This window comes from Zeus faber (genome assembly GCF_960531495.2).
Source record: "Zeus faber genome assembly, chromosome: 12".
In the NCBI taxonomy this organism is placed as follows: Eukaryota; Metazoa; Chordata; class Actinopteri; order Zeiformes; family Zeidae; genus Zeus; species Zeus faber.
In genome coordinates this window covers 31,385,032-31,397,531 of record NC_137196.1, presented here as the reverse complement: position 1 = coordinate 31,397,531, position 12,500 = coordinate 31,385,032, and the positions used below count along the sequence as shown (strand labels likewise).

The 12,500-nt window shown below is 37.6% G+C and overlaps 2 protein-coding genes across 2 annotated transcripts in view; both read right to left on the bottom strand.

Moving 5' to 3' along the window:
* The window catches only part of LOC307237770 (uncharacterized protein), a gene marked incomplete at its 5' end in the record, with an annotated part of 6,711 nt that extends 6,157 nt beyond the window's left edge, over positions 1 to 554 (bottom strand). Inside the window, one exon of the mRNA XM_080010534.1 lies at positions 453 to 554. Coding sequence (XP_079866660.1) covers positions 453 to 554 — 102 coding nt within the window. The remainder of the gene's footprint in view (positions 1 to 452) is intronic.
* A 10,322-nt stretch (positions 555 to 10,876) lies between these two features.
* Positions 10,877 to 12,500, bottom strand: part of LOC307237769 (uncharacterized protein) — a gene marked incomplete at its 5' end in the record, with an annotated part of 6,817 nt that continues 5,193 nt past the window's right edge. The window contains 3 exons of the mRNA XM_080010533.1: positions 10,877 to 11,359; positions 12,038 to 12,124; positions 12,205 to 12,500. The exon at positions 12,205 to 12,500 is cut by the window's right edge and continues 13 nt beyond it. Of these exons, the coding sequence (XP_079866659.1) occupies positions 11,226 to 11,359; positions 12,038 to 12,124; positions 12,205 to 12,500 (517 nt within the window). The 3' untranslated portion in view covers positions 10,877 to 11,225. The remainder of the gene's footprint in view (positions 11,360 to 12,037; positions 12,125 to 12,204) is intronic.

The following is a 12,500-nucleotide window of genomic DNA, read 5'->3' as shown; positions in this document are numbered from 1 at the left end:
CAGTTCCCAAACCAGGCAGTGATGTTGCCTGTCAGGATGCTCTCCACTGCTCCAGAGTAGAAGGACTTGAGGATCCTCACCGAGACCCGGAATTTCCTCAGCTGCCTGAGGTGGTAGAGACGCTGCCTCGCCTTTCTCACCAGAGTGTCTGTGTGAACAGTCCATGTTAAGTCCTCTGTGATGTGGACTCCCAGATAATCATCAGATAATCATCATCATCATCGTTATCATCATCATCATCATCATCATCATCATTATAATAATAATAATAATAATCATCATCATCATCATCATCATCATCATAACCATAATAATAATATGAATCCTCGTCATAATCATAATAATATCATATCTGAGAGCAGTAATACACAGGGTCCATTTTAGTTGTGTTAGTGAGGAATTAAAGCATTTTTAACATTTTGTATATTTTCTGAAGTGATACATATTCTAACCTTGTTCTCCACATGTTTTCTCCATGTTCTCCACATGTTCTCCCCATGTTTTCCACATGTTTTCTCCATATTCTCAGCATGTTCTCTGCATGTTCTCCCCATGTTCTCCAAATGTTCTCCACATGTTCTCTGCATGTATTCCATATTTTCTACACATGTTCCCCCCATGTTCTCTACATGTTTTCCACATGTTCTCCACATGTCCCCCCATGTTTTCTACGTGTTCTCCCATGTTCTCCACATGTTCTCCACATGTTCCCCCAAGTTGTCCACATGTTCTCCACATGTTCCCCCAAGTTGTCCCCATGACTTTAGAATTTGCCACTTCACACGAAAGTGAAGAGCTTCAAAACAAGGTGTCACTTGTGCAAATCAAGCAAATATTTTTAAAGCTATGACTTTTTAATGACATGGCTGTGGCAAACTGTGTTTCTGAGATAATCACCTTCAAAGTTTCCTCCACACTTGGCTTCATTCAGCTCCCAGAATGCAAATGGGTGGAGGACCAACAGAGCCTGGCACCTACACACTTCCACACTTCCACATGGCTATTTGACACCCTGCTGAATGGGGACTTGACACCCTGCTGAATGGGGCAATCTCTGCAGGTTCTTGTGTTGTGAGGGAACGTTGAACAGCATCATCGACACACAACATCTTTTGTTTTTAAAAAGGCTTTTATTGAACATTTAGAATATACATGTTTTATAAAAGTTTAATAATTAAGGAGTTTAAAAGTGCGGACAACACAACAAAATGTAGAGTCTATCAATAATAATAGACAATACAGCAGTAACAATGGGAATAAGTCATGTACACTCACTGGTGGACATCTTACACACACACACACACACACACACACACACACACACACACACACACACACACACACACACACACACACACACACACACACACACACCCCAGAAGCCTCCTGGACACACACACACACACACACACACACACACACACACACACACCCCAGAAGCCTCCTGGTTGCATTCTTCTCCTTTTCTTCCTCATTTGCTGTCATAACTTTGACAGGAAGAGGCCACTTGACCAGTTGTAGTTCCAGTTTTCTTGGACCTAATTCACTGTTTTTCAATACATGTTGTCGTCCAATGTTCATGTTTTTGTGTAAATGTTGTTTGTTTCTATGTTTATTGGTCTCACCGTGGTGATTCTCCCTCTTGGAGTAGTGATCAGTTGTTTAAAGACCCAAACATGATCAATCGTTCTCCAAAGAGGGGGGTTGGTGGTGGTTGTCTATAACCAGAAACTGTGCTCTTGTCATTCTACAGGGCGTCCACAGGACAGAGTTATTGCAGCAGTTCTTGATGATTTAAGAATGAATAAAGAGTTGCATTGCATTGGTTAAAAAAAATAAATAATAATAATAATAATAATAGACAATAAATAAATCAATAATATGAGTCTCTGTATGAGTCTCGGTGTGTCATTGTATATATTAATGTGCGTATGCCAAATATCTTCAAAGTTCTTGGAGTGTTATTATGTGGGCTAACCCCAACCTTATCCCAGCTACACCCTGAGAGCCTGTTGGGGCCTTTTTTCATTTTCTTTTGGCCCCTGGCTGCATTTGCAGCTGAACTTGAGAATCTTGTGTTTCATTGTAACAACAACGGGCGTATCGTCGGTCTCCTCCGGTGGTTCTTGAAAATATTCCATTTCATCGCCACATTCAGGTTGAAATCCACTGTTTGAAATGTTCTCCAAGTCCGGGATAACGCCGCTATCAGATTCAGCAGCACTGTCATTCTCTGCGTCGCGAACTGACTATCATCGCGGAAAATGAAGTCCGGTACGCGCTACTTACACTGACTTGGGTCGCACTGATCAGTTTGAGGTCCGCGATATGATTTAGAACTTCCTCCACCCGCTTCTCCTCATCCATAACAAAACAGGGATGAAAGTTTTCACAGACAAGTGAAACCGGATCCTCGCCTCGTTTTCAGAAGTGACGTCAGCATTTCTTCTTCAACGGTACACGTTGGTTCACACCCCCTCCACAATGATGGCTCCGTGTGTGTATAAGTTTCACATTGTGACTTCATATCACATGGAATATGAAGGAAATATCTTCACCTGCTGGAGCAGCCAGGGTGCTGGTGTTTCTCCAGAAGCAGGTGGTGCTGGTGTTTCTCCAGAAGCAGGTGGTGCTGGTGATTCTCCAGTAGGTGGTGGTGGTGTTTCTGAAGCTCTTGGTGTTTCTGGGTTTTTATATATATATATATATATATATATATATATATATATATATATATACACACACACATATAGGAGTGGGATTATATATCATCTGGGACCTCATCATATATTATTACATTATTATTACAATATAATACTACTAATAATATTACAATATATACATATTACATTTCACTGCATATATGTATGGAAGTATGTATATGTATGTGACAAATAAAAATCTTGAATCTTGAAAAAATCTTGAATCATACGACATGACGTGTTTTGGCTCATGAGGGGACTCCCCGAGGGGCACTAGGACCTGGGGGAGCTCCTGGAGAGCCTGGCACTGGTGATGTGGATGTGACGTCATCCAGCAGGGTTTCAGTACTACTTTGTGTTGTGTTTGCTCCGTAACTTTTACTTAGTTCATCTTATCAATCCACTAAAATTAGTTTCTGAACAAATTTGAGTGATAAATAATCCACCCAGTTGCTGAACCTTCGCTCATATTACATTTACAAGGTGTCATTTAAAACTTTGTTCCCACTTTGGTAAAGCACGGGCTCACTCGCTCAGAGATTTTCTGTTTCATTCAATTCACTTGGTCAAATTAAATAAATACATCAACAATAAAAACACTGTTTTTATTCTATGATTTGTCCCATCAGTGGCACATCCATTCAGGAGCTGAATGAGTTTCTCCAACAACTACGATGGTCCTACAGTAGCCTGCAGCGAGGACACATGAAATGAACGGTTCCTCCAAAAAGTCTGAGAGCGACGAAAAAGTTCCTGCGGCGAGAAAACGCACGATATGACGAGTTTTGCGATACATTAAGTATTGTGATTAAATTTGTTGCGATATTTCACATTTATTTGAGGTAAATTATAACACCTGTTACACACGGTTACACAGTGTTTTCATTCCTTTCATTCAATGAAATACATCTACATAAAAAAAAAAAGAACGTGGATTAATTCATTCTTTCAAACCATTCGTTCTTTAAAATCAGAGATGTATATATTGATTGTATTAGATTACAGATGTTCTGTTCCAAAACATGTATATTTTTCATTAGGTAAACGCAGGAATATCATGTATACGTGAGCTGCTTTGCGTTTGGAACCACTGATCCCCCGGTGGACAGATAAAGCATTGCGACTGCTTTTCCACAAATGCAGCCTGGGGGCGTTCCCAGGCGCCGGCGGGAAATTACATCATCGAGGGGAATGTAACTACAGCCAGGATCCGAGCGCGATCCTGTCACGGTTCTTGCATGGGTCAGCCACGCCCCGATCACGGATCTGCCTGGGCTCTGTCATGTTCCAGCTGTCCTCTCCAAGTTGCTCCTACTGTACCTACTGAAAGTGGGTCCAAGGAAGAGCAACCGGTGACAGGGTCATGGGGCCCAAGGCTCATTGATGCATGTGGGGAGTGGTCTAGTCCATCTGCTTTATTCCCACGGAAGAACTACTGTAGCACAAACTGCTGAAAAAGTAAATTTTGCTATTAAGGTGTCAGAACACACAGTGCATGGCAGCTTGCTGCGTATGGGAGCGCTCACAGTGTCCATGCTGACCCCTGTCCACCCCTGAAAGCACCTACAATGGACACATGAGCGTTACAACTGGACCATGGAGCAGTGGAAGAAGGTGGAGGTCTGATGAATCACCTTTTCTTCTACATCATGCGGATGTCCGGTTTACCTGGGGAAGAGATGGCACCAGGATGCATGATGGGAAGAAGACAAGCCAGTAGAGGCAGTGAGATGCTCTGGACAATGTTCTGTTGGGAAACCTTGGGTCTTGGCGTTCACGTGGAAGTTACTTTGACACGTAGCACCCACCTACACATTGTTGCAGACCCACTACACCAATTCATGGCCACAGTGTTCCCTGATGGCAGTGGCCTCTTTCTGGAGGATCATGCGTCCTGACACACTGAAAACAGTGTTCAGGAATGGTTTGAGGAACATGACAAAGAGTTGAAGGTGCTGACTCCAAATATGATGTGAGTACCGTAAGAGAGTCACATGAGACTGTATATCACGTGTCTCTCACTGATTGCCCAAATTCACCTTGAAAGGTCTTGACTGTTAAGGCGTCCAGGGAGTGTAGTGATGTGTGGATGAAGGGATGAACGTGTGTTCCTCTGTCATGGTGAGGGCGTGTTTCAAACCAGACTCAGGAGCCTGAAACAAATATGGATTAAACGTTCGAAAGAAGAGTAAATAAATGGATGTCAGGCTGGAATCATGGCCATCACATGACAGCAGCTGACAGATGTGTTTATGTCAACTTAGAACACACACACACACACACACACACACACACAGTGGCTGGGAAGTGGTTTGGGGATTTGAACCGCAGACCCTGCTCATAAATTCTCTCATAGGAGTTTTTTGTCAGGAGGTATTTCACAGTGTGGGTACGTGGCTTCCACAGTGTCTGAGCACACACAGGCATCCAAACAAAAACTCCTTTCTACGCTTCCATCTTTTGTTTGTAGCTTGGATTTCTTTACCTTGATCCAGGTTGATCCTCATCTCGCTCCGTCTCAACATCTGCTCTTTTTCCTCGTCCTGGAGTTGTGGAAGGATAGGTCCTGAAATGCCTCTCGCAATGGAAAGCAAACTGTACTCCGTTAAAATGCTGAGAAATGTTCCCCAAAATAACAAATACAATGTAATATCCTATTACATATATATATAGAATATATAATATGTATATATATTATATATGATATATAATTTATAAAATAAATAAAAAAATATATAATATACAATATATAATCTTTATATGTATTATATATGAAATATGATATATGATATATTATATATAATATATATAATAAAAAAAAAAAAAATATATATATATATATAATATATAATATATTTATGTATTATATATATAATAGATCATATATAATATATATTTAGAATGGGACCTAGATTTGTCCACACGGTTTGGATGTTTCTTTATTAAACGCTGTCCGGACGCTTCAGACCGTCCAGTTCTCAGGTTCAACTCACCAACACCAGAGATCATACAACTGGTGATTAAAATGAGTTTTCTTTTCTCCAGCCACAGACGACCACGTCTACTTCTTCTTCTTCAGAGTCGCTGTCAAGTGAATTCACTGATTTGTTTCTAAACACATTTAAATGTTTCAAAGTCGTTCTAATTCACGTGAACAGGCTGAACCACGTCGTACTGAGCTGTGCAGTTCGACCCTTTGACTTAGTCGTGATTGGTTGACGTAGAGCGGTCAGCCACTGGCTGGCCCCGCCCCCAACACAATATAAGCACCAAGTCCGATTCAGAGCGTCAGCGGTGAAATAAGCTAAGCTAAGCTAACCGTGGAGACCGTGAACTTGTGCCAAGTGTTGGTGCCGATCCCGTAGGTGCCTCGGGGTCGCTTCCAAGGTGAACGCTGGATGAGATGAACGCAGTAGGGCGTGGTTACAGCACCTTCAGTTGACACGCCCGCAGCCTCTCAGAACAGAGGGAACTGCTTTTGTTTCACAACTTTGAAACCTCATTTTAAATTCTTAGTGATTTTTTAGTCATGGTCAGTGCAGTAGTTTGACTTTAGCTGCTTTACAAACGCTTGTATTAGTTCCAACGCTCACGTTGGAGGGGAATACTTCTCTATTAATATACAAAGGCATATTATCAACTGTTTCTTCATACAAATGATTTATTCTTGATGTTTTACTTTATTTGATGTAAATTATGCTTTAACCTATTAAAATGATATATTCACTTATTTTTATTACTAGTCTTACACACTAAGTATATTTTAATGTGGGTTACACAAACAATACAGACAACACATGATTAATGTTGGCAATTAATTTCTGCTGGGTCACATCTAACAATGGAAGTGTTGATAAAGTTTAAATTGAGGTAAAAAGTGTAAAAGGTTATGGAGACTTGCACAGCATAAATCATGCTTTCGAGGAGCAACTGAAATGAAACAATGTTTTCATTGATTATAATTATTTTGAACCTATATTCTATGGATTTTCACCTTAATCTTGTTTTATTAAAACAGTGAAGCAAATACAGATGATGATGAACAACAATGGAAACCTGAGAACCAAACTTAGATTGATGGATGAAATATACAAATATTTATATATATATATATATATATATATATATATATATATGCGTATATCTTTCTTGCTTGGGATAAACATCATTCATTCTGCTGTGGAGATCTTGTGTGTGTGTCAATTTGACCAGAACATTGTATGAAGAACATGAACAGGTGGGGTTGGTGGTGGTACTACCCTGTGTTACCCCGTACTACCCTATACTACCCTGTACCACCCCGTACTTCCCTGTACTACCCCTTACTCCCCTGTACTACCCTGTGTTTCCCCGTATTACACTTTGATACCCTGTACTACCCCGTACTACCCCTTACTACCCTGTAGTATCCTGTACCACCCTGTACTACCTCGTACTACCCTGTACTATCCCTTACTACCCTGTACTATCCTGTACCACCCTGTACTACCTCGTACTACCCTGTACTATCCCTTACTACCCTGTAGTATCCCGTACCACCCTGTACTACCTTGTTCCACCCTGTACTATCCCTTACTACCCTGTAGTATCCTGTACCACCCTGTACTACCTCGTACTGCCCTGGACTATCCCTTACTACCCTGTAGTATACTGTACCACCCTGTACTACCTCGTACTACCCTGTACTATCCCTTACTACCCTGTAGTATCCTGTACCACCCTGTACTACCTCGTACTACCCTGTACTATCCCTTACTACCCTGTAGTATCCTGTACCACCCTGTACTACCTCGTACTACCCTGTACCATCCCATACTACCCTGTAGTATCCTGTACCACCCTTTACTACCTCGTACTACCCTGTACTATCCCTTACTACCCTGTAGTATCCTGTACCACCCTGTACTACCTCGTTCTACCCTGGACTATCCCTTACTACCCTGTAGTATCCTTTCAGGTCCTCGTACCTTGGAGATCCCGTAATGTGGCCCTAGCAATAGTATATGGTGCTTTGCCCTGGTTAAGTATATGGTCCTTTGACCTAGATATAGTATATGGTCCTTAGTCTTGTTTCAGTATATGGTCCTTAGTCATATCTATAGTATATGTTCATAGTTTATTGACCAAACTTTTCAGCCAAATCAGGCACCGCACACTGCTTGAAATGTGATATCTCGTGCTGAGGTTGCTGTGTAGTGTAATACTGCTCTGTTTATGTTATCTAGTATTGTAGTATTGCAACTTAGGATGACTGGTTTGACTCTGCAAATTTCACTGATATTTGCTGATCTGCCAACAATGTTGCACTATACCATACACACGATACACGCTATATATATTATATACACTACATATACTATTCATACTATATACACTATATATACAAAATATACTATGTAAACTATATGTACTGTATACACTATATATACTATTTATACTATATACACTAAATACACCATTTTTACTATATACACCAGATACACTATATAATGTGTACTATATACACTATATATATTATATTTACTAGATACTATATGCACTATATACACTATATACACTACATATACTATATACACTATATTTTCTCCATACACTATATACACTATTTATACAATATACACCATACACATGATACACACTATATATACTATATAAACTATTTATACTATATACACTATATACACTATTTATACTATATACACCATATACACCATATACACTATATAATGTGTACTATATACACTATATATACTATATTTACTAGATACTATATGCACTATATACACTATATATACTATATAAACTATATTTTCTCCATACACTATATACACTATATACACTAGATCTACAATATATACTATATACACTATATATACTATATACAATATACGCTAGATTTTCTCCATAGACTTTATATATGTATATATTATATATACTATATATACTATGAACATTTTATACAGTACACTATATACACTATGTACACTATATACACTATATATATATATACTATATACACTATATACACTATTTACACTGTATAAACTGTATATACTATATATACTATATACACTATATCCAGTACTGTATGTATACTATATATACTTTATACACTATATACACTATATAAACTATATACACTATATATACAATATATACTATATACACTATATATACTATATACACTTTATATACTATATATACTATATACACTATATACACAATTTAAACTATATACACATCTACATCATATACACTATTTAATGTGTACTATATACACTATATATACTATATTTACAAGATACTATATGCACTATGTGCACTATATATACTATATACACTATATTTTCTCCATACACTATATACACTTTATACACTAGATCTACAATATATACTATATACACTATATTTTCTCCATACACTATATACACCATATACACAATATACACTATATACGTATATACTATATATACTATATATACTATATACACTTTATACGGTAAACTATATACACTATGTATACTTAATATACTATAGACACTATATATACTATATACATATACTATATACACTCTATACACTATTTACACTATATATACTGTATATACTATATATACTATATACACTATATAAACTATATACACTATATTTTCTACATACATGATATACACTATGAAGACAATATATACTATATACACTATATACACTATTTACACTATATATACTGTATATACTATATATACTATATACACTATATAAACTATATACACTATATTTTCTACATACATGATATACACTATAAAGACAATATATACTATACACACTATATATACAATATATACTATATACACCATATACAGTACACTATATACACTATAAACAATATATAAACTATATACATATACAATATATACTATATATACCATATATGCTATGTACAGTACACTATATACTGTACACGATATACACTATATATACAATATATACTATAGACACTTTATACACTATAAAAACTATATATACTATATACACTATATCAAGATCAATATTCAAGAGGTGTATTATGTACTATATATGCTATATACACTATATATTCTATATATACTAAATATACTATATACACGAAATACTATACTATATATACTATATACACTATATATACTATATATACTATATACACTATATATACTATATATACTATATACGTATACTATGTACACTATATCAAGATCAAAGAGGTTTATTATATACTGTTTATGCTATATACACTATATTTAGTATATATACTATATACACTAAATACTATACTATATATACTATATACACTATATATACTATATATACTATATACGCTTTATACAGTATACTATATACACTTTGTATACTTAATATACTATAGACACTATATACACTATATACATATACTATATACACTATATACACTATTTACACGATATATACTATATACACTATATACACTATATATACTATATATATTATACACACTATATCAAGATCAATATTCAAGAGCTTTATTATATACTATATATGCTATATACCCCATATATACTATATATACTATATACACTAAATACTATCCTATATATATATATACTATATACACTATATCAAGATTCAAGAGGTTTATTATATACTATATATGCTATATACACTATATATAGTATATATACTATATATACTATATACACTTAATACTATACTATATATACTATATACACTATACTGTATATACTATATATACTATATACGTATACTATATACACTATATCAAGATTCAAGAGGTTTATTATATACTATATATGCTATATATACTATATACACTAAATACTACACGGATCAGTAAAATGTTTTTATTTATTTATTGTTAAAGCTGTGGAACAGAAATCGCTGTAGCAGAGCAAACTAAATGTATATATATATATATATATATACTATATATATATATATATATAGTATATATCATAAAATGAGCAAATTATATTGAAAGGAAAGTTAATTCACATCAGAGTCTCATATAAAATTAAACCTTATTAAAAACTTTTTTTTACCTTTTGAAATCATATATATATATATATATATATATATATATAACTTTAAACAGAAAAAACACATGAAATGTGACATTTTCTATGATAAGCTCATTAAAATGCTGCAAAAAGACATTTGGACATTTTTTAATTTATCAAAATGTTCAGGAAATAATAAGTAAAATAGAATAAAAGACTTAAAAGACGACTCCACCACTCAGAGGACGGTGGGTCCAGGTGTGTGCTTGTTGTCATGGTGATCAGAAGGACGGTCAGTCCAGGTGTGTCCTTGTTGTCATGGTTACCAGAAGGACGGTCAGTCCAGGGGTGTCCTTGTTGTCATGGTGACCAGGTGTGTCCTTGTTGCCATGGTGACCAGAAGGACGGTCAGTCCAGGTGTGTCCTTGTTGTCATGGTGACCAGAAGGACGGTCAGTCCAGGTGTGTCCTTGTTGTCATGGTGACCAGAAGGCCGGTCAGTCCAGGTGAGTCCTTGTTGTCATGGTGACCAGAAGGCCGGTCAGTCCACAGCAGTAAACAAAGATCTTCAGCAGCATCAGTATGTAGATGAGAGAGGCCGTCCTCAAGGTGCACATGACCTGGAACAACACTGAGAGAGAGACAGGCAGACAGACAGGGAGAGAGAGACAGGCAGAGATAGAGAGACAGAAAGACAGGGCGAGAGAGACAGACAGGAAGGCACAGTGACAGTGAGACAGTGCTTTAGTTGACTTTCCTTGTTGTTTTAAGTAGTTGACTCTGATTTAAGTGTGAAACCAGAACGAACAAGAAGGTCGACCTGTGCTCACCTGCCCTCAGGGGGCGTGGCTCTCACCTGCCCATTGAGCATGGATCTCACCTGCCCTCCGCCAGGGGGCGTGGCTTTCACCTGCCCCAGGGGGCGTGGCTCTCACCTGCCCGCCCCCCCTCCAGGGGGCGCGGCTCTCTCACCTGCCCCCCCAGGGGGCGTGGCTCTCTCACCTGCCCCGAGGGGGCGTGGCTAATTACATTTAATAAATGTTACATTTAATAAACGTTACATTAAATAAACGTTACATTTAATAAATATTACATTGAATAAATATTACATTTAATAAACATTACATTTAATAAACATTACATTTAATAAATATTACATTTAATAAACATTACATTTAATAAATATAACATTTAATAAATATTACATTTAATAAACATTACATTTAATTCTCATTTTAAAGAATTAAAAGATGTTTTGTGGAGGGTCTGACTCCAAACTCTTAATTAATTCACTGTTAAAAGGTCCAACCTGCTGGAGGAGGTGGAGGAGATGGAGGAGGTGGAGGAGATGGAGGAGATGGAGAAGCGTCTGGTTTCTGGGATCCAAGATGGTCGCCTGGTCATAAAAACATCAGATCAACTGAAGGGAAGTGAGTGTTGAACTTGGAGCAGCCCAAGGTCAAAGCTGTTGGTTACCTGCTGCCACGCCCGCTTCCCGCCTGCCGCTCTCGTGGTCCACAGTGCAGGTGTATTGGTGGGTGCCTGCTGACGGCTGATCCGTTATCAAGATGCTGGTGCTGGAGGCCGCTCCTCTGAGCTCCAGCTGCTCTGCAGACGTTCCTCCGCCGCTCCAGGTGAAGTGCAGCTCAGGAGGGAACATTCCTCTGGCCACGCACAGCAGCACGCTCCTGTTCTGCCCAGCACTGGTGCATGCTGGGTAGACGCTGTGCACAGCACCGGTGCATGCTGGGTAGACGCTCACGTCGGGCTTC